The sequence below is a fragment of the Ascaphus truei genome, chromosome 6 (assembly GCF_040206685.1).
Source record: "Ascaphus truei isolate aAscTru1 chromosome 6, aAscTru1.hap1, whole genome shotgun sequence".
Taxonomy (NCBI): domain Eukaryota; kingdom Metazoa; phylum Chordata; class Amphibia; order Anura; family Ascaphidae; genus Ascaphus; species Ascaphus truei.
This window is the reverse complement of record NC_134488.1, coordinates 84642703-84667285: the sequence shown is the minus strand read 5'-3', so window position 1 is coordinate 84667285 and position 24583 is coordinate 84642703. Positions and strand designations below refer to the sequence as shown.

Here is a 24583-nt window from a genome sequence, read left to right as displayed (position 1 = left end):
GACAGGTCTGCAACCCCGCCTTTCACCATTATCACCCAGCACACAGCACTTCCACTGCAGCAAGGGAATCTGGGAAATGACATGCAAATGAGCACACAGTGCCACCTTTTGCTTCAAAACCATAAACATGGTTCCCTATAGGCTTAAGCTTGCTGCATGGTCACAGCTTTGAGCACAGCCAGGGTTAAGATGCATAACCAGCAGATTCACCCACAGCTGTTTTGACCTTAATGGGTCTCCTCAGTGTGGGGTTGGTTATCCTGGCTATGCAAAAATGAAGCAAGGGATAGGTTTTACCATACTTATGTAGCCAGGTCCCTGTTCTTACCTCTGATGAATGCTGCAAGGTTGCAGGGGGGGGGGGGGCATGTGTTGCCAAAGGCTCCTGGCGTTGTGTGACTCAGAGCGCCGCCATCTTTAGGGCTCGCGCATGTGCAGTGCGTGCGGTGGAGCCTGCAGACAGCTTGCGCATGCGCAGTGGTAAGCACGCAAAGCTGGGCGAATCCTAGGAGACTATGGGCAGGAACTACATATCCCATGAGCCTCTGAGTGAGTCACCTAGCATGAGATAGCCAATAGGGTTTAGTAGATCCCTGCTGACAGGATAGGGAAGTGATCAACGGAGACAACGCTAGTCAGTGGGTGCTGGGATAGCAAGGGGAGAGGAGGTGTGTGCAGGGGTCAGTGACCCACTGCATTAGGCCAGTATTACCCCCTAGGCCCCAGTGCAGGCCCTGGGACACCACTAGTTTGTGGCTGCTGCAGGGAACAGCCCTTAGATAGGGACCTTGTCTGGCTAGTGATTAGTACAAGCCAGGAACACAGTACTGCGCCGAGGATCCTGTTACTTGTAGTGCGGAGTCAAGGCACGTAGGAGACATCCCCTCCAGTGGGAACTCATCGTGAGAGACTGCGCTGGATCGGCGAATCCTTTTTGAAGAGTCACCAGTCCGGGTGCTGGAGCGCCCGGCAGGTATTTCCATAAGTGCACCAACATACCGGTATCTTATAGGCGCTGATCCCGCCTTGGGGTGTGGGTTCCTTGGGGACACTCAGGGGTTAAGTGAGCAAGGGACTGGTCCGTTACGTTGGACACGGTGTGGGAAATACACGGTGGTGGGACAATGCCTGCACGGCCACTGGTGTCAAAAGGTTATCTATGTTTATTTGTGTAACATATACAGTAAAGGTTGTTATTATAATCTGTGAGCTATTGTTACTGTTCTTGTTCAGGGGGATCTCACACTTTGGGGATCCTGGGCAAGTGGAGGCGCTGCCAGTTTTTATATTGTTGCCCCAGGCTCCCAGTGGCAGAGGCTCAGATCTCTGTGAGCCAGCAGGTAAAGCCAGCACTAGTAAACCCGTCTATGTCAAAGGGTAAGAGGGCTACACTTAGTTAAGTTATGGTGGGTAAAACAAGTGACAAAACCCCTCCACAGCAAAGCATATAGCAAATAAAAATATTACTGTATGCTTATTTGCATGTCTTAGACAGATCTGCAACCCAGCTTTTCACCATTATCACCCAGCACTTCCACTGCTGCAAGGGATTCTGGGAAATGACATGCAAATGAGCACGCAGTGCCACCTTTTGCTTCAAAACCAAAGCTGTGACCATGCAGCAAGCTTAAGCCTATAGGGAACCATGTTTATCAGGGCAAAAGACATAATGGAATCGGTCCCAGGACTACACTCCAACACTTTGAAACGGTGTGGAGGAATGTGGCATCGAAAAGACTAACAAACAAACACAAGGACATTGCTTGGTGGGCCATACACGGGGGACTCCCCGTGAGGGCGGACAAGTATGAGAGCAGACTCAGCCTCGTGAGGCACTGCCCCAGGTGCAACCCAGTGAAGGAGACTGTCATGCACCTCTTCTGGAACTGCCCCCTTTGCGCAGGCCTTGTTGTGAGCTCTAGACTCTGATTTAAGGGATTGTATACCGAGGAAGTGCGTTACGTACTACTTGGTGTACCACTGACTTTTACATTAACACACACAGAGGACGCAATTGAAACCGGTTGGCGTCTAATTTGTTGTTTCAAGGACATTTTACTATTTTCCAGGGAACATTTGATCATGCCTTGATAAAGTGCTCTGTGTAGCACGAAACATGTTGGTAGGGTAATCCCTTGCCCTTTTTCCTTCCATGACTATTAAATTTTTTATGGATAACGCACTTTCCTCCTAATTTCTTGTTCGGATCATTCCGGTTGTGCTCTGCCATTTCTCTCTCTTATCTGCATCCATCTCCAAGGACGGAGGCACACACAGAGGTCTGGTGGGATCAACATGGACGCTGCAGCAGAATCGTGAGTTTTCTTGCTTGCTACATGGTCATATCTTTATTCCACAAAAGGATTAGGGTACTATTCATTGGGGTGATCATTAGCCTTTGGGTTCCTGGACAATTTGAGTGCCATCTATGGTGGTTTACCAACTAGGATACCACACCCAGTACCCCCCTACAATCAAGAATATATCCCAGACCTCATATAGGATTCATTATCTTCATAACATTATCATTATAGCTGTATACAGTTCTTAGCACCACACATTATACTTCTGGGAAACAGTAATAAAAATGTATGAGAGATGTATGGGTTATGCACTGCACCGTTGTTTACATCACAGTTTGTTTTTTCGTTTGGAAAATGATTTATGTATTGTTATAATCTTGTTGTAAAGATTTGCTGCATAATAAAAGAATTTTCAAAACAAAAAGCTGTCTGTGGGTGGGTTTGCTGGCTATGCATCTTAACCCTGGCTGTGCACAAAGCTGTGACCATGCAGCAAGCTTAAGCCTACACTCTTCTTTACAACGTTGCTTCGGTTCATTGAGGTTTGTGAGCATTTGTTTATGCACAGCTCTCTTAAGGTCCAGCCACAGCATTTCAATCGAGTTGAGGTCTGGACTTTGACTGGGCCATTGCAACACCTTGATTCTTTTCTTTTTCAGACATTCTGTTGTAGATTTGCTGGTGTGCTTGGGATCATTGTCCTGTTGCATGACCCAATTTCGGCCAAGCTTTAGCTGTCGGACAGATGACCTCACATTTGACTCTAGAATACTTTGGTATACAGAGGAGTTCATGGTCGACTCAATGACTGCAAGGTTCCCAGGTCCTGTGGCTGCAAAACAAGCCTAAATCATCCCCCCTCCACTACCGTGCTTGATAGTTAGTATGAGGTGTTTATGCTGATATGCTGTGTTTGGTTTTCGCCAAATGTGGCGCTGTGCATTATGGCCAAACATCTCCACTTTGGTATCATCTGTCCAAAGGACATTGTTCCTGAAGTCTTGTGGTTTGTTCAGATGCAACTTTGCAAACCTAAGCCGTGCTGCCATGTTCTTTTTAGAGAGAAGAGGCTTTTATAGAGTCGGTCACACTTGCTGATGATCAATTAATCAAGGGCATTTGATTTGCAGCACCTGTCTGCTACTTAGCATCTTAATGCCTATGGAAGCAGTAAGGGTGTACTTAGTTTTTCACACATGGCTTCTCCATTTTGGCTTTATTTTTGTTAAATAAATCATGACACGGTGTAATATGTCATGTGTTGTTGTTCATATGAGGTTGTATTTACCTCATTTTAAGACCTGCTAAGGAACAGATGATTGTTATTATGTCCTGATATGTAAAACCATAGAATTCAATGAGGGTGTACTTTCTTTTTCACACCACTGTATATATAGCAGTGGCTGGTACAGCAAGCTCTCTACCGTACCCTGTCATGTAAGTTTTAATAAGATGTAGACAGTGACAGACTGTCCCATGGGGTTTTCTCCCTCCTCATGCTGACTTCCTGTGTGACTGGAGTGGTAGGGCATGTACTGGGCCCTCCCTCTTTGAGCTACAGGAAGGAAGTGCCTAAATTATAGCTTGAAGTTCAGCCCCTTAGGGATGAGACATTGAGTGAGTTCAAACCTGAAATGCATGGGGAAGGATATGTGTTGGAGAATGTCTCCTCCCGGCCGGGAGTGAGACATGTGCTCAACCCCTCATGGGCTGAGCACATAACTTAATCCAGCTAGGCCTCACCATTACCCGCACGCCTGTACCATCCAGAAGCCAGGGATCTACTCTATCAATTTGAGCATACGCAGGTGGCTTCTCAAAAGTGTTAAAGCTCATGTAAAACCTAATAATTAGCATTGACAAATAAAACACAGGCTTCTTTCATGACAAAGCAAACTAACTTAAACATTTGCAAACATTTTTAAGGACGAATAACTTTTTCACATCTCGACATGGCAAAGCTTTGACTTCCTTTTCTGTGATGCTATTCAAATTGCAGATTTCCTGCTCCAAATCCTAAAATTCCTGTTTTTCCTGGTCAAATATCAAATTTCCGGTAAAAAAAAAAAAATCCTTGTCCAAAAACGTATTTAAAAGGTGACGATGACTTTTAACTTGAAGGAAAACAAGAGGCACCTCTCTTTGTGATATCCTTCTTTCTATCTATTGTTCTGCAGTTAATAAACCCGCTGCAGCTGCAGTCAGTGGGTGAGTCATTGTCTTGCACCTGAGGTACCGTAGGGCATTTCGGGTTTGAGGAGGGGCATGGCGTGCTTCAGAGTTGACCTGGCATTGTACCAATACCGTTTGGTTGTATTCTGTGTCAGTGTATCGCGCAGTCATGTACGACCTGTTAAACCTGACCCCATGATTCACTGACACATAATACAAGTGAGAGGGGGAAAAGGGGTAACACATGTAGGAGGTAGGCATAGAGGGGACAGACGGTGACAGCAGTGGGTGAGAGTGGTGAACATGGGGGGGGGGCATAGGGTGACATGGGAAGCAGTGGGGGAATTGAAGGGGCACAGGTGATAGTTCCTACATTCTCCGTGATTGCTCTGCACAGCCTCCACAGATGCCACATTGTCCTCACTCCCTTCGGGATCCCACTGAAGAGCTCTCTTACACTACTTGGCATGCCACCAACCGCCGCCTGGGAGCGCGCACACTCTGACAGTGATGCTCTGCCCCCTTACAGCCGCATCACACCTCTGCAGCTCGGCACGAGTCAGCAAGTGTGATCCAATCTTCCAGTATTTCCCAGTGAATGGAAACACTGATGGGCAGTGGCAGATTTCCTATTAGGCCTTACAGGCCCGGGTCTTGGGTGGCAAAATTTTGGGGCTGCAAATTTCCCTTCCACCCCCCATCCCCCATATAGAGGCCCCGCTCTCTCTCCACACTGATTGCCCGTGGGAGAGTGTGGAACCTCTGTAAAGTGCTTACCTTCTCCTTTGTGCCGCCCTCCTCCTTCAGCGTTGTGGCGGCAAATGACGCTGCAACGTCACACTGCATCACATTGCCATGGTAACGTGTCACCATGTGACATCACATTGCCATGGCAACACTACATCATGTGAGGTTGCAGCGTCATTTGACGCCACAACGCTGAAGGAGAAGGGTGGCATAAAGGAGGAGGCGTCAGCCTGGGCGGCACTAAGGTAAGTGCCTATGAGTATCGGATTTGTAAATCCGCCACTGCTGGTGGGGTCTCCCAATCACAAGCTGCAATGTCATCTGACAATTACATCACAACTTTGTATTGGCTGACAGAATGAGGCTGACCCCGGTGACCACATTGTTTCTTCTAAACAAGAACTATTGTAAGAAATTTAAAGTAAACCGGAGGGGGGGGAGGGGGGGGGGGTGAGGGAGGGGATTAAAGCTTGGAGTTCTGTGGTTCATTAATGGGGGACCCCTTGTTTCAAGTAAAGTAGAGTATATATATTTTTATATGCTCATGTTATGTGTGTGTATGTGTGTGTATATATATATATATATATATATAAACTATACGATACCGTTTGAAGCACGAGATCAGGAGACAGCACTCTGGTAAGTTTGATCACAAGTTTTTGTATTGAAAAAGACAAATAAAACGACGTTTCGGTCCCCCAGTAGAACCTTTCTCAAGGTGGTGCTGGGGGACCGAAACGTCGGTTTATGTGTCTTTTTCAATACAAAAACTTGTGATCAAACTTACCAGAGTGACTCAGGGACTCAGGGCCTAACAGGGCCGGGGTATGTGGCCTAGTGTAGGGGCTGTTGGCCTCCCTACACGTAGCGCTCCTCTTCCTTCCTCCTCCCACTCGGTTCTGCCCGGCGTGCTCCCCTGCGCAACCTTCTAAACCTTCCTCCCGCTATTCCAGCCACCCTATAGGCTCCCTGGCGTCACCTGGTCTCGCTATTGCTGCTGGGACTCGTAGTCCCGTACACTCCACCCTATAGGAGCAGCTCCTCTTCCGCTGGCTCTTGCAACTTCTTACTGAGGACGCGCGACCTCTGCTCCCTCACCACCTCCACGGCTCACCGCGCATGCGCGAACACCAACATGGCGGCGCCCTATACTCGGGTAACTGCGGAGTCTCCGATGTACCGAAGCATTCCCTACACAATGCAACCTTCCTATGCTTCCCCACATACGGAGATTAGGGTAAGCCTGGGCAGCCTGGGGAGCCTGGCTACTTCCTCCCCCCTGTGGACTCCAACGTCCCCGCTTGGAATACTAGAACAACAACTACACAACGTTTATATAATAAAAAAATGCGTTATACATTTCACTGAACATAACGATAACTGACTTTACTCAATTACGAGCCCACTGCTGAGCCTCATAATGGGGTGCCCCGAACTGATCATAGGTCATACTCATTGGAGGCTGCCCAACTCTCTGGCTCCGTCGTAATTGTTCTTCGGTCACTCCCTCGGGAGAATGACTATTATAGTCCTGAGGCTCAGCCTCTTCCCTGGTTTGGGTTACAGTCTCTACATGATAATTGGAAGGCACAAAACATGGACTCTGTGGGTCCAAAGTAGAATTCTCGGCAGCCACCGTTTTTGGCGTTTGTTCACGAGCTCTTTTCCCGTAGCTCCTGCGGGAAATGCTCGTCGCATCTGAGGTCCCCTTTGAGAGGGTCCCTCCTGGGGGTCTTCATAGGCCGTATTATTGTCAGTCTCTTGACCACCCTCACCCGAGTTCGTTTCTCCATCCAACGGAGTGGCTGGTATTTCGGGCTCATCCGCTCCCACTTGCGGAATAGGAAGCAGATGGTTTCTGTGCCATACCTTTACCCGGCCCTCCGAGTCCTTGATACGATAGACCGGGAGGCCAGGCATCTGCGATTCCCTTTCATAGACTCCTTCTCTCCACCGGTCAGCCAGCTTGTGTTTTCCCGGTACTCCCAAGTTACGGAGAAGTACCGCATCTCCGGGTTGAATGTCCCGATGTTTAACTTTGTGGTCATAACATTTCTTGTTACCAGCATTCAGCTTTTCCGTAGATCTTTCAGCTTGCGATAGGCCTGTTGCAGGTTCTCTTGTGGTCTCTACACATATTTGAAATGCGTGGCGTTATGAACCCCATCAGTGGAGACCCTCAACAGTATGTCTACCGGCAGTCGGGCTTCTCTCCCGAACATCAGAAAGTAGGGCGAAAAGCCGGTAGATTCGTGTCTGGTACAGTTGTATGCGTGTACTAGCGTTTCCACATGTCTACTCCACTCAGTCTTTTGCATTCCCGTTAAGGTTCCCAGCATGTCCAGTAACGTGCGATTGAACCGTTCGGGCAGGGTGTCCCCTTCAGGGTGGTACGGGGTGGTTCGTAATTTGGTGATGTGTAAGATCTTTAGTAATTCCCAGATAAGTTTGCTCTCAAAGTCTCTGCCCTGATCAGAATGTAGTCGGTGGGGGAGCCCATAATGTATGAAGTATTTTTCCCAAAGCACCTTGGCTACCGTGATGGCTTTTTCGTCTTTTGTCGGAAAGGCTTGCGCATACCGCGTGTAATGGTCTGTGATGACCAGCACATTGCCGATTCCCCGGCTATCCGGTTCAATACACAGGAAGTCAATGCATACTAAGTCCATGGGACCCGTACTTTTCAGATGACCCATTGGGGCGGCTCTGGTGGGAAGTGTTTTGCATTGGATGCATCGGCTACACCGTCGACAATGCTGCTCCACAGCCTCCCTCATTTTTGGCCAGAAGAACCGATCTCTCACCAGTCCAAAGGTTTTGTCGACGCCCAAATGGCCATGTTCGTCATGTAATGGCCGTAACACCAAGTATTGTAGCATTTTAGGTAGGACCAGCTGCCTCCTACTTGGATGATTATGATACTTCACAACCCGGTATAATAAATTGTCCCGTATTTTAAACTTATCTGCTTCTCGCATCAGAATACCCCCCCCCCCCCCCACACCGCCAGGGGCGTATTTGAGTAGATCGGTACGGTTTCTCTGGATAGCGTGGCGGATGGCATCGGCTATTGGGTCACGAACCTGGTAACGCACCATATCTTTCCAGGATATTATCTTGTCAGGGGTGATGTGCATGCCGCTGGGGTCCCGGTACGCAGCCGGGATGGCTTGGGGCGCACACCCTAGAGAATCTGCCACCCTTAATTCAGAAAATGCGACTTGATCATTAAATATGGCTGCGGTGCAGCACAGAGCCCGCATCCCGGGACCGGGGATTTCTTCTCATTGGTCATCGTCGTGGGTGGCAACCAGTCCAGGTCTTCTGGACAGCACATCGGCTCCCACATTCAGAGGGCCCAGTTTGTATTTCAAGGTGAAATTGTAGTTGAAGAGGGCGGCCAACCAACGATGCCCAGCCGCATCCAGTTTAGCTGGTCATGATTATATACGTGAGGGGGTTATTGTCCGTTCGCACCTCGAAGGTGATTCCATAGAGGTAATCATGAAGCTTGTCCACGATGGCCCACTTTAAAGCGAGAAACTCGAGCTTATGCACGGGATAGTTTTGCTCACTGGGCATTAGACTGCGACTGATGTAGGCTACTGGTCGTAATCCCTCTGGGTGTTTCTGATGCAGGACTGCCCCTAGTCCACTGAGACTAGCGTCCACATGTAGGATATAGGGTTGCTCGGGGTTGGCATAGGCTAATACTGGAGCAGACGTCAGACTCTGTTTCAGATCCAGGAAGGCCTGTTCGCACTCTGTAGTCCACTTGTCCCCGAAGGACTGTCGTGCAGAGGTTGCCTTTCGTCCCGTGTCTTCTGGATATATTTTGAGAAGACTGTTGAGGGCCTTGGCCCGACGAGAAAATCCCTCCACAAATCTACGATAGTATCTGCAGAACCCCAAGAAAGAGCGCAATTCTACCACATTATCGGGTCATGGCCAGCTTACTACGGCCTCTATCTTGGCGGGGTCGGTGGCTATCCCCTCGGCGGACATGATGTGTCCTACATAGGTCACTGAGGTCCTACAGAATCGGCATTTATCCAAGGACAACTTAAGTCCCTCTTGGGCGAGACGATCGAGCACCTTCAGGAGTCTGGTCTCATGTTCCTCCAGTGTTCTGCCGAAGACGATGATGTTATCCAGATACACCATGATGGACATCCAGGGTTTGAAGGGAGCAATGGTTCAGGAACACCCCAAAAAAAGAAATAGACAGTAATAGTGCAGCAAATTCACACACTTGTGGAAAAAATGAAATCTTGGCTCAATTGGATTGCCTACTTACAACAGGTAAGTGAAGAATCAGCATAAACGGGGAACGTGATAGATGGAAAATCAGGAGGGCTCTCACTCAGGATGGTATTCATAGAAGACAACAAGGAGAGACCACGGTGTGGACCAATAAACGAATTTATATTATTTAAAAAGCATAAGAAATGTACTCACAATGTGTACATTGATAACAGGCACATAAGGTTTTCTTGAGGCAGTAGATTAACGCCGGGAGAGGTGGTAGTCTGGCCGTTCACTTCAGGGCTCCCTCAGTCAGATCGCGGTGGACAGCGTCTGACTTCACGTCCGTCAAGGACCGACAACTTCCGGTTGGACGGAGGGAGAGGTAGGTAACGGAACGGCACGGCAGGCTCTTCACCTTCAAGTCTGGAGCAACTGCATGCGGTGTTGAAAGCTCTATGCGTTTCGCTGAACTGGCGGCAGCTTCCTCAGGAACATAATGACACCCTTAGTGGGTACACTACTTAAATAGTATGTTATTTAATTATTTAATTGTTTAATTAAGTGACAAATTACTCACAGGTTCTCTCACACAGGAGTATATAACACTGTGATCCAAATATATGACGACGCAATAAATTTTTTATTAAAAGAACATATAACTAAAAATTAACTAGAACTAGACAATAAACTCAGGAGAGAGATGTATAAACAGAATAGATCAGCAAATGGGGACAAGAGCATACGGAGATAAGGGTAAGCCTGGGAAGCCTGGCTACAAATGTATCACAATCAATGGTTCAATTTGTTCTTATTTGGGACACAACTTTTAACTGCACATTCAAAAAGAATTTGAGTAGAGAGGCAACTTTCCTGGGAGCTGATGATACAGAACTGGTATAGCACCATCTAGTGGCCGTCTAATTCAACTTCCCCATAGATTCTTTGGCCCAGATCCATAGAAGGGTGATGCACTTTAGTATGCCTCAACACCCATTCATATGAATGGGAATAAAGCTTAGCACCTTTTCGTGGATCTGAGCCTTTGTAGGTTAAGGATGGATTCATTTTTTAGAAATGTGAATTTACATGGGGGTTTCAGACAACAAAGGACTTGCAATAACTATATTTGCATGGATTTGCCGCTTATTGTAACTCAGGACCATAGGCGTCTCTCTCATATAAGCAGATTAAGCAGTCATTTAGGGCCAGCACTTATTAAGGGGCACCCATGTCTTCCCGATTCCAGCTCCAGGGCATGAAACAGCAGCCTGCAATTGGACAAACCTCCTCCTCCTCATTCTGTGTGCTGCCCGCAGTGTGTAGCTCAGTCTCTCTGAGCTCTATTAATCAGACAGGACCGGTCAGTGACATCCCAGCAGATATCAGAGAGACAGAGATCTGCTCCGTGGGCAGTACACAGAGTGAAGGAGAGGGAAGAAGGGAGAGTCTGTGTGTGCTTCTGTATATGATAGAGAAAAGCACAGATGACTTCACATTATCTAAAAATTGAGGCAATATCAATAGTGATACAAAATGCAATATACAACCCCTAGATAGAACGCAGCTCCAAATAGAAAGACTTTCCAACAGGTCTTTAAACAGTACATCCAGAAGGAATAAGGGTGCAGATAACCTCAAGGCACGAAATAAACTATAGAAAAACAGAAAAATAGTGCAGTAGGTGTTACAACATTCAAAAAGTGGTCAGAAATCAATCTCCAATACACAAGTGTAGATGATAATCGAGCATTTCCAAGGGTGGAGATCATTCCTTGTGTATAATGGGTGGTGTCCACAGATATGTCCTCAAGAAGTGCTTAAAAAATCAGAGTAGAGACACACTAAACCGCTTTATTCAAGGTAAAAATAAATAAAAATCACGCAAAAAACCTCACAAACATAAGTGAGTTATACGCGTATCCTGAGCTTTGGGTCCCTTATGTTGAGATGATCTGCGTTGGTATTTTTTTGAAGCAGTTCTGGAGGCCATATCTATGGACACCACCCAGTATATACAAGGGATGATCTTCACTCTTGGAAATGCACAATTATCATCTACACATGTGAGTGTGTTGGAGATTGATTTCTGGCCACTTTTTGAATGTTGCAAAACGTAACACTATTGTGTTTACCTATTTTTTATTTGATGGTGAAAAAGAAATGCTCTGTGCACTAAATATCAATAAAAATGTGTAAAGATGAACTTGTGTATAAATGTACTATCCCATTAGCAGAATGTAGTGTAGATAAGGGGTGTTCAACTCCAGTCCTCAAGCCCCCCCCCTAACAGGTCAGGTTTTCAGGATGTCCCAGCTTCAGCACAGGTGGCTCAATCAGAGGCCCAGTCAGACTGAGCCTCTGATTGAGCTACCTGTGCTGAAGCAGAGATTAATTGAGCCAGCTGTGCTGAAGCAGGGACCGATTGAGCCACCTGTGCTGAAGCAAGGATATCCTGAAAACTTGACCTGTTGGGGTGGGGTGTGTTGGGGGGGGGGGGAGCTCGAGGACTGGAGTTGAGCACTACTGGTAAAGATAATACTACTATTGTGTGAAAAAACTCAGCATCACAAAAATGTTAGATATGCTACAATTCATCAAAGATATGTAGCGCACTTTCCCCCACGCCCTGGGAGATGTGTGGCTATGGTGTGTGGATGTGGTGCAATATCTGATGGTGCCCAGGAGATCTGACCTCCGCTTCTGGGAACCTGGGGTGCACCTGAGTGATGCTCAGTAGTGCCTCCACCTGTACGGGATTCTATAGTGTAGAATGACCCCGTTACAGGACACATATAAACAATACACAATGTTAAAGCAGAACAGTTTTACTAATGACATAAGAATAATTGTACACCACATACAATAGTGCCTCAAACGTAACAATAGGCCTCGCAGGGCCGTAACCCCACACCGTGCTTCCCCAACACGTGTCAATACCCCGATGGAGGTCCTGTCTGTGTCCCTATCTCTGGTGCTACAAGGGCAGTGTCCCTAACTACTGGGCCGGTCCCTGCAGCAACCACAAGCTGTAAGGGGAGTCGGTGGCCTAGCTGTTGCCTAACAGGGGGTATCTGGCCTAGTGCTGGGGCCACAGACACCTGCACATACAACCTACCCCTTCCTTGTCCCAGCTCCGACTGGAGTGCTCACAGCGCTTAAAATGTATCTATCTGTGGTGCAGGGGAAAGCTGCAGCCTTATTGGCTGTGTGGCATCACCTGGTTCGCTGCCCCTAAGCCTGATGGGGTTTCTAGTCCCCTAAGGTGCTTCCTCTGCCTAATGGCCGCCCTGCAGCTCCTTCTGTGCATGCACCACTCACTGCCCATGTGCTACTGTGTGCAAGATGGTGGCACCCTTCCTGGCGGCCCACCAAGGAGCACCGGCAATCCGGTCGCCCTCCACACCTGACTGGCGGGTCCGCCTCGTTGTTGTCCGACGGCACCCGCACCCACCGCAGCCTTCCGCACTACAGTGGAGGTAAGGGAAAGGGGACACAGGGAGGCAAAAAGGGGTCCAGGGGGAATCTAGTTACACTCTCCCCATGGTGAAACCCCAACGACCTCGCCTGGGACAGTGTACACATAACATACAAAAGTTATATAATAAAAATACAGTAACTATGTACAATCTTAACACATGCACAATGTCTCTACATTAAGTTATGCATTTCCGTGAACATTTCTATGACATATTTCACTCTGCTACGGGCCCACTGCTGAGCCTTATAATGGGGTGCCCCAACTTGGTCATAGGTCATCCGATTGGGTGGATGCCTAGCTCTCTGGCTCACCTGAAGAGCTCGGGTCCCATAGACTTGGTGTGCATGGATTTCCTGTGCATCGAGCGTGATGCCCGAGGTATCTGTAACGTGCTGGTCATCACGGACCATTACACACGATATGCACAAGCTTTCCCAACCAAAAACCAGAAGGCCATCACGGTGGCGAAGATACTGTGGGAAAGGTACTTCGTGCATTATGGCCTGCCCAACCGCCTTCATTCCAACCAAGGCCAGGATTTTGAAAGCAAACTGATCCAGGAGCTAATAATGTATTATATATATATATATATATATATATATATATATATATATATATATATATATATATATATATATATATATATATATATATAGGGCTACATTTGGAGGCACTGCTGAGATCAGGGAAGGCTTTCAAGACTGCAGAAATACAGCAAGTAAAAAGGGACTTTAAAAACAGCAGCAACACAGCAGCGGATGCAGCAGGGACATTGATGCATGAAGGGGCCAGAACCCCTGATGGCATAGTACCAGGGACCCTTGGGCACCCATCCACAGATGGCAGCTAAAGACAGGGCCAGGGGGAAACCTCACCATGCACTGTGGGGAGCCCTTGGGCACCCAGCACATAGACTGTGCGGGGAAGGGGGGAGTTCTCCCTGGGCATTGCTGGGGAGAGAGGAATCCCTGCACCCTTCCCTTTTCAACCGTGTTTGGGCGTACCCTGAAGGCAAGTTTCCAGGAAGCGTGATGACCCTTCACCGCAGCTTAAAGACAGGGCAAGGGGTAAACCTCACCATGCACTGTGGGGAGCCCCTGGGTAACTTACACATTGATTGTGCGGGTGGGGCGTACCACAAGGGCATGATACCAGTGAGCGTGAACCCATACCTGAAACAAGGCATACCTACGGTGCTCATTGGGGTGTACCCTGATGGTATGATACCAGGGAGCGTGCTCACCCTCCTCCAGTGGGCCAGGGTCTACACAATACTGTGGAAAACCCTGGGTACCATAAGTAAAGTTATGTTCTATATTGGGGGCTCCCAGTTGGAAAATTATCCTGGGAGAGTGAACCCCAATTGAAAATCGGCTGTAAGGGCCAAGCTGTGCAGTGTATGTGGAGATTGGGCCACTGGCAGACTCTGGACCTTTCAAAAGGGTCCTAAAGGAGATCTAAAATGACAGCCACCGCGGGTGGTTGTTATTTGTTACAAAATGGTGCTCCCGCCAAGAAGCAGCAGACCGCATGGGCTGTAAGTTCTTTTTTGCAAAACTTTGCAAAAACAGTTGCATCCTTTCGCGCCAAAGTCTGGTGCCGCCCACTAAAGTATCTGGCTAAACAGAGCCATGTCCGCCTCTAACCACACCAGCCCTGCCTCTGATTCCACCCAGGGGAGGAGCTATTCCCTACCAGCCTATCACAGTGTGCCTAGTGCTGGGAGGAATTGTAAACAGAATGCAGTGAGCGCAAAAGAGAGGGGGAAAAAAGTTGAATTAATATTTTTGCGTCTTTAATGACTCAGAAGTAAATGATGACTAAGTGACTGAAAGAGAGATGGGGGAGTGGAGATGGGTGGAAGTAATAATGATAAATGTAATAGTAACACTCACACGGCCGTGTGTGAGTGGTTGGTAAAACTGTAGTAGAGTCTCGGATGCTCTGAAGTATACTGGACTTCTACTTCTTTCTTGCACCGAATCCCTGCGGGGTTGGTGCCAAACGTTGGGTAAACGGTTGGGGTATATATAGATTAATTTAATAAATAAATACCACTCACATGGCCATATGTGAGTGACCGCTTAGCATGCTGGGCAGATCTGGGTGACTCGGAGGTGTCCTCTGCCTTCCTGCGTACCCTCAGTGTGATGTCATAGGGCAACAAGAATGATGTAGATCGATAAATAAGCAGTTTATTAATAAAAACAAGAAAGTATCTAAACACTCACAGTGTTTAGCGAGCCTAAACGAGCACTTTTTACTGTGTGTTTAGATACTTTCTTGTTTTTATTAATAAACTGTTTATTTATCGATCTACATCATTCTTGTTGCCCTATGACATCACACTGAGGGGGCACCAACCCGACTATCTCTCTGTTGCATGGTTATGCTTGGAAGGTCCGCAGGGATTCGGTGCAAGAAAGAAGTAGAAGTCCACTATACTTCAGAGCATCCGAGACTCTGCTACAGTTTTACCAACCACTCACACACGGCCATGTGAGTGTTACTATTACATTTATCATTATTACTTCCACCCATCCCCACTCCCCCATCCCTCGATGGTCATCATTTACTTCTGAGTCATTAAAGACGCAAAAATATTAATTCAACTTTTTTCCCCCTCTCTTTTGCGCTCACTGCATTCTGTTTACACTTACCATATGAGGATCCAGGGAAGATCCTTTTCCAGTTGAGCAGCAGCAAAAGTCTGTGGCCAGTATATTTTCAATACTTTTGGTCTGTATTTTTGATCTTTCCTATATATTTGTTTTTTCCTTATCAAGTACCATCTCTGATTTAGAGTTGAGGCAAATACCTCTACCACCTCCATCTGTAACATTCAGGGAGCACTCCAGATTTCTTTGTAGTGCTGGGAGGAGTCTGCCATGCTGTCTCCAGTGTTTCATTCACATTGGAGCTGAGCAAAAGTGAGAGTTTGAATGTGTCCTATGCCAGCACACCAACTGGGGTGGCTCTATCAAGTTATATTGCCATGGATGCTGTGGGCCCGTGTGCTCCTATGGATGTGTCCGGAGGTGCCAGTGGTCTGGTGCCACTAGAATCCACCGTCGATGAGCCTGCGGCGGCCGTGCGCCCAAGTATTTTCGGTCCCAGGACTGGGACCTGGGGTTGCTGTCGTTCCTGAGGGGGAGTGGACTGCCCCAGGGGTGTCGGGTATGAGTCTCCAGGTGACCGCGGAGCAAGGTAGCCCCATAGGTATGGTCGCCCGGGCAATTGACTCACCCCGGCATCGCGTCCTGTTGGGGGTGTCCTCACCCGTTGCTGTTCCGGATGACTTCAGCCTGGGTGGAACTTGTGGAGAAGAGCGCACATCTTACCTGCTGTCCGGGGAGGAGTTCCAGCCAACAACGTTCTTCCCAGAGGTTGCGGAGGTTACACCGTCCAGTGGTGTAGTCAGTATCTCTGCTTCATCTTCTCTCACTTGTGGGATAGGAAGAAGGTGGTTACGGTGCCAGACCCTTACCAGGCCATCCGTGTCTTTTATACAGTAGACCGGGAGACCCGGCATCTGGGACTCGACCTCAGACACCGTAATGCCAACGGTCAGCGAGTTTATGCTGCCTCAGAGGGGTTCCATATATCCTGATAAAAGGTCTCTGACCACCATAGGATGATACTGCCCAGTTCTTCACGCCACTCATGTCATCTTCACATGTATATTAACCCAACAAGCACAGTCCTTTCCAAGGTAGACTTGCTATGTCTCAGGACTCCAGGGTAACAACCTTCTCAAACATGCTTCAATTTCAGGAGTTCACAGGCATGTCACACTGAACGCAGGACATATTTCCCATATAGATGCCAGGCAGTCTCAGCAGAGGGAAAAGATGCCCCACAACCAAGGTTGCCACCTTCTACTGAGAGCTAACCCGGAGGTAATATTTTTTACATTTAGCGCTTACCTTCGGCGTCAGCGTCACCTGGCATCTCCCCTTGCAACTGCTGTCAATATGGCTGTGCGGCGTCAAATGGTGCCATGTTAACAGGACGCTATGTGAAGTCAAGTTGCCATGACAATGGGGCGTCACATTGTCATGGCAACGCGGCACCACATGACGTCCCGTAGTGTTCCCGTTGTCATGGCAATGCAGTGCCATTTGACGCCACACAGCCATATTGACAGAAGTTGCAGGCGGAGATGCTGATAGGACGCTAAGAGACGCCGTCGGCCGGAGGTTTACAAGGTAAATTCGTAGCCCGGAGATATGTGGCCAAAACCTGTAGTCTCCGGGTCAAACCCGGATGCGCCGCCAGGCCGGCCAGACTGTCAGTGTGGGCGCCTGTTTGTGTCTGATCATATCTAGGGATCTGGCATATATATTCATAAACCAATGTGACATCTTTGTAAATCACATGAACGTAGTCTGCAATATCCTTCCTTAAAGCTTCATTTTTTTAAATGGGATACGTAGATTTATAGCGTCCATGGTGTCATACATTCCTATGAGATCGCCTGTGTTATCTGTCGCCTGCTGCTCTATTAAACGTAGTTAGGAAAGACGTAAAAGAAAGACATCATGGCATATATAGGGTTATACACACATAGGCTGAACCTCTACTTATTGAATGGATGATGCTTCACAAATGGCTGCTTAAAACATTCTTGGTTTATTGTAACAGCATTTTTTTAATTTTAAAATCAGAAACAAAAAGCAGAGCACAAGAAAAAAGCTCCGACCGGTTGCGGCGTTTTAGCCACACGAAGGCGTGCTCATTTTTTCCAATATATGTGCCAGATCCCTATCTATTAGAGGTGGCCAATTCCAGTCCTCAAGGGCCACCACCTTGTCAGGTGTTCCAAGATATCCCAGCTTCAGCACAGGTGGTGCAGCTTTCGACAGCCACCTGTGCTGAAGCAGTGACCCTGAAAACCGACCTGTGGTGGCCCTTGAGGACTGGAATTGGCCACCCCTTCCAATCTATGATAATATAATGATTATTTTTTTATTACAATACTATCAAAGGCATTATTGGCAATCACCGGAAACCGCACATTGTATTCAAGGGATGACCCCCCTTGGAAAAGCTTTATTTACTTCTACACTTTGAAGTGCATTGGAGATTCATTTCTGACCACTCCTTGATGTTGGGAAATATTGCACTTTTTCCTTTTTTAATTTCATGTCCTGAGATTGTCCACGCCCCAATTCATCTTGATATTATGCCACAAACCTCTTGTCGAGTTCAATTTAGGGGTTGTACTGTATATTGCAATTTATAGCTCTAAAGACACTATAATGTGTTCTTGATAACGTTGTTAAGTCATTTGCGCTTACCCATCTCCAGCACAGTTAAAAATGTTGATAAATTATTTATTCCAAAGGAGCAAATTTGTGGGTCCAAGGAGCATTACTCTATATAAATGGTTCCACCACATTAGGGGAAACAGATAATGCTGTCTTAACCCCTTCAGTACCAGAGGGACATTTAGGAGTTTAGAAAAAAGGGTATGATAGCCATTATCGATTCTTAACATTTACTTACACGGCCTATTCCAGGGGTCGTCGACATGTGGCTGCCACAGCCCATGTGACCAAGGAGCAATAAAGAAAAATCGATTAAGGAAAGGAACAATACAAAATCCTCTAAATTAAACATGACAAGGTAAACTTCTGAATATGAACATACATTTTGAAAATGAACATTTTAATAACTTATTTTACAATTAAAAACATAAAATATATCTATTTAAATAATTCAATTGAAGTTATTCCCCGTACAGGCATACCCCGCATTAACGTACGCAATGGGACCGGAGCATGTATGTAAAGTGAAAATGTACTTAAACTGAAGTACTTCCCATTTCCCACTTATCGATGCATGTACTGTACTGCAATCATCATATACGTGCATAACTGATGTAAATAAGGCATTTGTAACAGGCTCTATACTGTAGTCTCCCCGTTTGCGCACAGCTTCGGTACAGATAGGGAGTTGGTATTACTGTGCAGGATGTGCTGCCAGGCGCATGCGTGAGCTGCTGTTTGCCTATTGGGCGATATGTACTTACTCGCGAGTGTACTTAAAGTGAGTGTCCTTAAACCGGGGTATGCCTGTATTTGTTTTGCGAGCAGACGTTTCCAGCAATGAACTGTGTTAAAAGTAGACGCTCATGTGTGCTCTGCTTCTGTTAACCTCGAAAATCAATCCAACCAACCATTGTGAAATACAGTTACCTGAAATGCAAGTTTAGAAATCACATTGAAACATTTTACATTCAGATTTTTCTTTATTTAATACGATTTCAAGTTGTTTTTCCCCTTAAATCGACAAATATAATTTAATGTTTTTGTTATCCTTGTTTACTTTTGGAGTTATTTAGTTTAGGTTTAGCTATTCATTTACACCGGATGTAGGAAACAGTAGGGCAGCAGCCACCAAAGAAAAATGTGCCCATATTTAATAATGTTTTAGACTTGGGAAGTTCTGGTTTCAGCACGTGTGAAATGGTGAGCCCATATATCGGGCACACGGCCCACCTGAAGGGGAAAAAAAATAGACCACCTGGTCTATTGTATGTTTTTATTTATATAGCAGCATTAATGTACATAGTGCTTCACAGTAGTAATACGCGACAATCATATAAATAAGAAATAATATAAATAACAGGTCAAGGGAATAAGTGCTTCAGACATAATAGTAAAGCTAAGTCCCCGCTAGCACTGATCGGGCGGCGCTTGAGGCGAGGAATTACATTTATAGATATATGTAAGTCCCTGCTCACGCGGTGCGCGTGCGCACACGCTCAGCCGCGATGGGAAACAAACAATGTAGACTTACCCCTGCGCTCAACTACCTGCAATGCCCCACCTCCCCCGCCAGACACCCCGCGCTCATGCTTGGAGCGTTCTCCAAGCATGAGCGCGCTCAGCGCCAGCGGGGACTTAGCCTAACATTTAGGAAGAGGAGTCCCTGCTCCGAGGATCTTACAATCTAATTACCAAGTATTCCATCCAATCACACTTGTGTGCTGCAGGACTATCTTCATTTTAACGTAAAAAGAAAATAACATTAAAACTATTTTATTTCCATGTATAAATGTCCCGGGTGTGTACTCCTGAGAGCTCAGTCACTTTGGAGCATGCCGGTCTCCTTGTGAGCTGTAGGAAGGACCCAGTTATTGTGTGGGAGTCTCCTCCCTGATCTCCCTCCCCTTCCAGTCTCTGCACCCAGGAACATCTCCAGCCGGCCACATTCCTCCTCTGAGCCTGCAGCACCAGCAGTGAAGGAAGATGTCCCTGCACAAGGTCTCTGCATCCTCTGCCATTCAGATCAGCAGGTGAGGCCGTCACCCCCAACCCACCGAGCACCCCCCCCCCCCCGGGTAGTATCCGTTAACCGATCAACGCATTGCGTTGGGAAAGAGAGTCACAGGATGCGGGCCACTAAATGCAACCCCCGGCAATAGAAGTATAACACACGTGGGTGCCAAGCTTAACCATAGCACTGTCCCTCCTTGGCAACCACCCCCGGAAAACCGTGATGCTGCTGAGTCAGTGGCTGCCAGTGAAGGGCGCAGTAAGGACGTGCGTGCTGCAGGGGTGGGGACTAGGTGCAGTGTTGTGCACATGGTCTGGTGCTGGTTGGCGCCTTGTAATGTGCAGGTGTTTGTGGAGTGAGGGGCTGCGGCTCCCTGCAGGTGGGTGGGATCTCTGCCTCCTCCTCCCAGTGACCGGCGGTGTGTGCTAGTTAGGGCGGAAGTGCTGATTACCCTGCGCCTCAGCACTCACTGTGAGCTCGGGGTCTGACTCCCACCAAGGCTGGTACAAACGCATTTGTACTGTGTCTGATTGCCAGGACTGCAGGGGCCTGGGTGATTGAAGGGTGTTAGTACTGGGAGGGAGCATTGCTTCCTAAGATGCAATCTCACCTGGGATCAGTGTGTTCTATTGGTAATACATGCTGAGGGTTTATATCTGGATACCTACACGTTTTCAAATCGTTGTTTAAAGTTAGTTTATAAACACAGTGAGATGAAATGTCGGATGCTTTGATTTAATCTGTGCTCTCCTCTGTCTGAGGTCACTGTGTGTTCAACAAGAGTTTGCACAGCCAGAGCCCCCTTTTCTTTCCCTGCAAGTTTGAACCTTTCAGTGCTGGTGAAGCTGTTACATTAGAGGGGCCATGACCTATGCACATCGTGGTCACATGACCTCAGCACCTCTTAACCCGGACACAGAGTAGTCGTCCTATTTAACGTCACTTTCCTGGGCAGCATAGGGACGCAGGATGCGATCCTTGAGCATGACATAGTCACTTCGTCCTAGGGACCACTGGAGTGCAAGACCCCATGAGAAAGTGATTACAGGTAGTCCTCGCGACCCAACGTTTCACTTTACAACGAATAGCATATCCAACACTATAATTTTATTTATAATGCAACCCTATGGGCTGTTTTTCGACGCCGAAATGCGTTATCCAACGCTCACCGCCACTAATTAACATGGGACTCACTTTACAACGGTTTCATTATCGAACGCTACTTCCAGAACGGATTCCGTTGGATAATCGAGGACTACCTGTACTTTTTGGAGGACACTGAAAAGGTTAATAGTTTACCAGTCGGCAAAGTGTGATAATACCAGGGTTTATGGGTTAGCACAAATTTGTTATTTACAAACCCAGAGTTCCACTTTTGCTTTTTGTTAAAAAGAGATATAAAATACAAAACTCCCTGTTATGAGCCTATCGAGTAACTTGGTGGTAAGTACATTGAATATGATGGACGTGAGCCTGGTTCAGATCAGTGTAATCTACTTCTGATCATGCACAAGTCACCTTGTTTCCTTAAAGAAGCTGTTCAAGCTGCTGTTTCCCCCTCCCCCTTTTAATTTGTGCATTAATACAATCCACACAATGATTAGTAATTAGCCGATCAATCCATTCTCCTATGATCAATCAGTGAAGGTTCCGCTCGGGGTTCACTAAAGTTCTGTGGGGAAGATTATGGGACCAGGCAGTCACTAGATACAATTGGTGCACTGCTAGAGACAGGGGATGTGACTTTGTAAATAGTTGCTATAGAAACAAAAAATGCTTGTTACATTTCAATATATTAAAAATGTCTTTCAGAGTTGTTTAAAAAAAATGCTACAAGTATTTTCTCAGTACAGAACTGATTTATTAAAAAAAACACATGTAGGATATTGCTTGGTCTGCAGCTTTAATGTAAAATATAACTGCTTTCTACATGAGATAATCTATTTGGGCAACTCTACGTATTCCTTGAATGTGCGTTGAACAAACAGATGCCTGGAATTGTTTTATTTTGTGATCAGAGATCAGAAAGAACATGCAAATAAATATTTTTTCAAGAGGAAAGAATTGGACAATTAATGATTGGTCAGGGTATATTTTAGTTAACCTAGACCTGGTTCGGTTTGAGAGCTGCAGGGGCAGACTATGTGACAAGCACAAAAATACGCATGCCAGCTTGGCCGGAGTCAAACATTTCAGTGGCAGGAGACATGTAAAATATGACAATTTGTACCTGTTAGCCAGGTAGGTGTCTGACGCCTCAAGTCTAACACTGGAACACTGAAAAAAAATGGTGTGCAGTAACCTCACTAACACCTCCTTATTGCTCCATGAAATCACTTGACAAATTGTTCACTGCCATTAGATACGTGCATAATGCTGTGATGCATTATTGGTTTATATAGTGACCCAATGACTGTTACATAACTTAGAAACAGATATTTTTTTAAACTAGGCATTTTCATCATGCACATAGGCATCAAAGTACTTTGCTCCAATTTTGCACTGTCTGCCCTAGCTTGCGACTTACTTGAGTGTCAGTAGGAGGCGTTACATGGTGAATATAGTAAAGGCGTGGCCAAGTCAGTCCTCAAAGGCCATCAACAGGTCACGTTTTAAGTATATCCCTGTTTCAGCACAGGTGACTCAATAAGTGGCTCAGTCAGAATGATCTTTAAATGTCATGGCTAATCACTTTCAGAATGATTGAGCCACCTGTGCTGAAGCAGGGATATCCTTAAAACCCTACTTGCTGGTGGCCATCGAAGACTGGAGTTGGCCACCTCTGACATAGTATAAGGAAATCTATCGCATTCTGCACCATTCTTTTTCCCTTTTATTTGCCCTAAAAAATACACCAGATCTGAATTGGTATAAGTCTAACATTTTGTATCAGACGTAAGAAACTGTTCTTCTGTACGAAAGAGCTCTGCTCCAAAAAACAGCAGTGCATCAAAACACACGTTTTTCCATTGATACATAGACCGCTGTATGTATCCCCAATGTTTTAGAGCTATGTGGGTGGCTTATTTTTCTGATTCCCTTGACATAATGGAAATTAGCCATGTAATCTGGAAAGTTTCACTCTGGCTCTCTGTCTTCTTGTTCTTTCTGTTTAAAGCTGCAGTTCAGTCAATATCCTGCATGTGTGTTTTTTTTAATAAATCAGTTCTGTAGTAAGAAAAAATACTTTTAGGATTTTCTGTTTAAAAAACAACAACTTTGAAAGACCAATTTTCTTGTATTCTATTTTAACAACCATTTGCTAAGGCACTGCCCCTTCATGTCCTGTCACAAACCCTGGCACACCCCTTTGTCAGCCCTGCCCTCCCTCTTGCACATGTCAGTGCAGGAGTGCTCATGAATATTCATGAGCTTCCACTGACTGACAGAAGCAGATGAAAAACATATCCCTTCTCTAATGATGTCACCAAATTTTGCCGATCAATACATGGAGAACGAATTGACTGGCAGCTATACAGTTCTTTAGGTAATTAGAGATTGCACACATGAAACTATTGAAGTAAAAAAAATAATTTAAAAAAAAAAGACTGAACTGCAGCTTTAAGTATTTATCTTGAATCTGAGAGCCCCATTTCAGTAAATGATAATGGTAGATGATAGTTCGTCTGAATGCTACGAGTGCTAAGTTGAATCCAAATGTGCAATGTACATACATCTATGAGGCAATGGATATACCTATTTACTACGTTATAAAGAGCAAGTAAAAGACTTTGTACCTTCTCATTGATTTTTATATTTTTCTCTTAGGGACATAAAGGATTTCAGATCTACTGCTTCAAACTGTTAGACAAAATGAATCACCATAACTATCTACAATTACTTATTCCACCATATGTGGTTTCAGAAGGATTCAGCAAGTGTGACTAGCATCAAAAAGTGCAATTAGTATAGTAAGCATCTAAGAGCCGTATTCTTAGTACATTAAGAATAAAGAGCAGATATGTTTCTACTCATGTGGCACGTACAGTATAATTAATAAAATGCATGCGTGTTAATTATGCTATCAGGAGACTTGAACACTAGAGTTTTCCTTTAGAGACACCGTGGGGACAGATGATTTTCCGCATGCTCTGGTTCATTGAATGACTAACAATGGCTCTAATATATGTACATCCAGATTAGGTGAAAAAACAAGTAGTTATCAATGTGGCGCTTAAATATAATCAGTGATATTTAAAATAAATATACAAAAACCGTGCAGTTTACATACAATAATGTGAAAGTGACCAATGCACCCAAATTGAAATATGCAGCTCAAACCCTAATATTAGATTGTCCTCGCAATCCAAATGAAAGTTGTAGAAATCCAGGTTTGTTTGGGAAGCGCAGA

At 46.0% G+C, this 24583-nt stretch overlaps 1 protein-coding gene across 3 annotated transcripts in view; it reads left to right on the top strand.

Annotated features, from left to right (window-relative positions):
• ACOT7 (acyl-CoA thioesterase 7) overlaps nucleotides 1–24583 on the top strand; it is a 264500-nt gene that overhangs the window by 52344 nt on the left and 187573 nt on the right. For 2 of the 3 annotated variants that reach the window (XM_075604975.1, XM_075604974.1), the window contains exon 1: nucleotides 20098–20251. The exons of the other annotated variant lie outside the window; for it this stretch is intronic. In XM_075604975.1, coding sequence (XP_075461090.1) covers nucleotides 20205–20251 — 47 coding nt within the window. In that variant the 5' untranslated portion in view covers nucleotides 20098–20204. Of the gene's footprint in view, nucleotides 1–20097; nucleotides 20252–24583 lie in introns of those variants that run through there. 3 annotated transcript variants of the gene reach the window in all.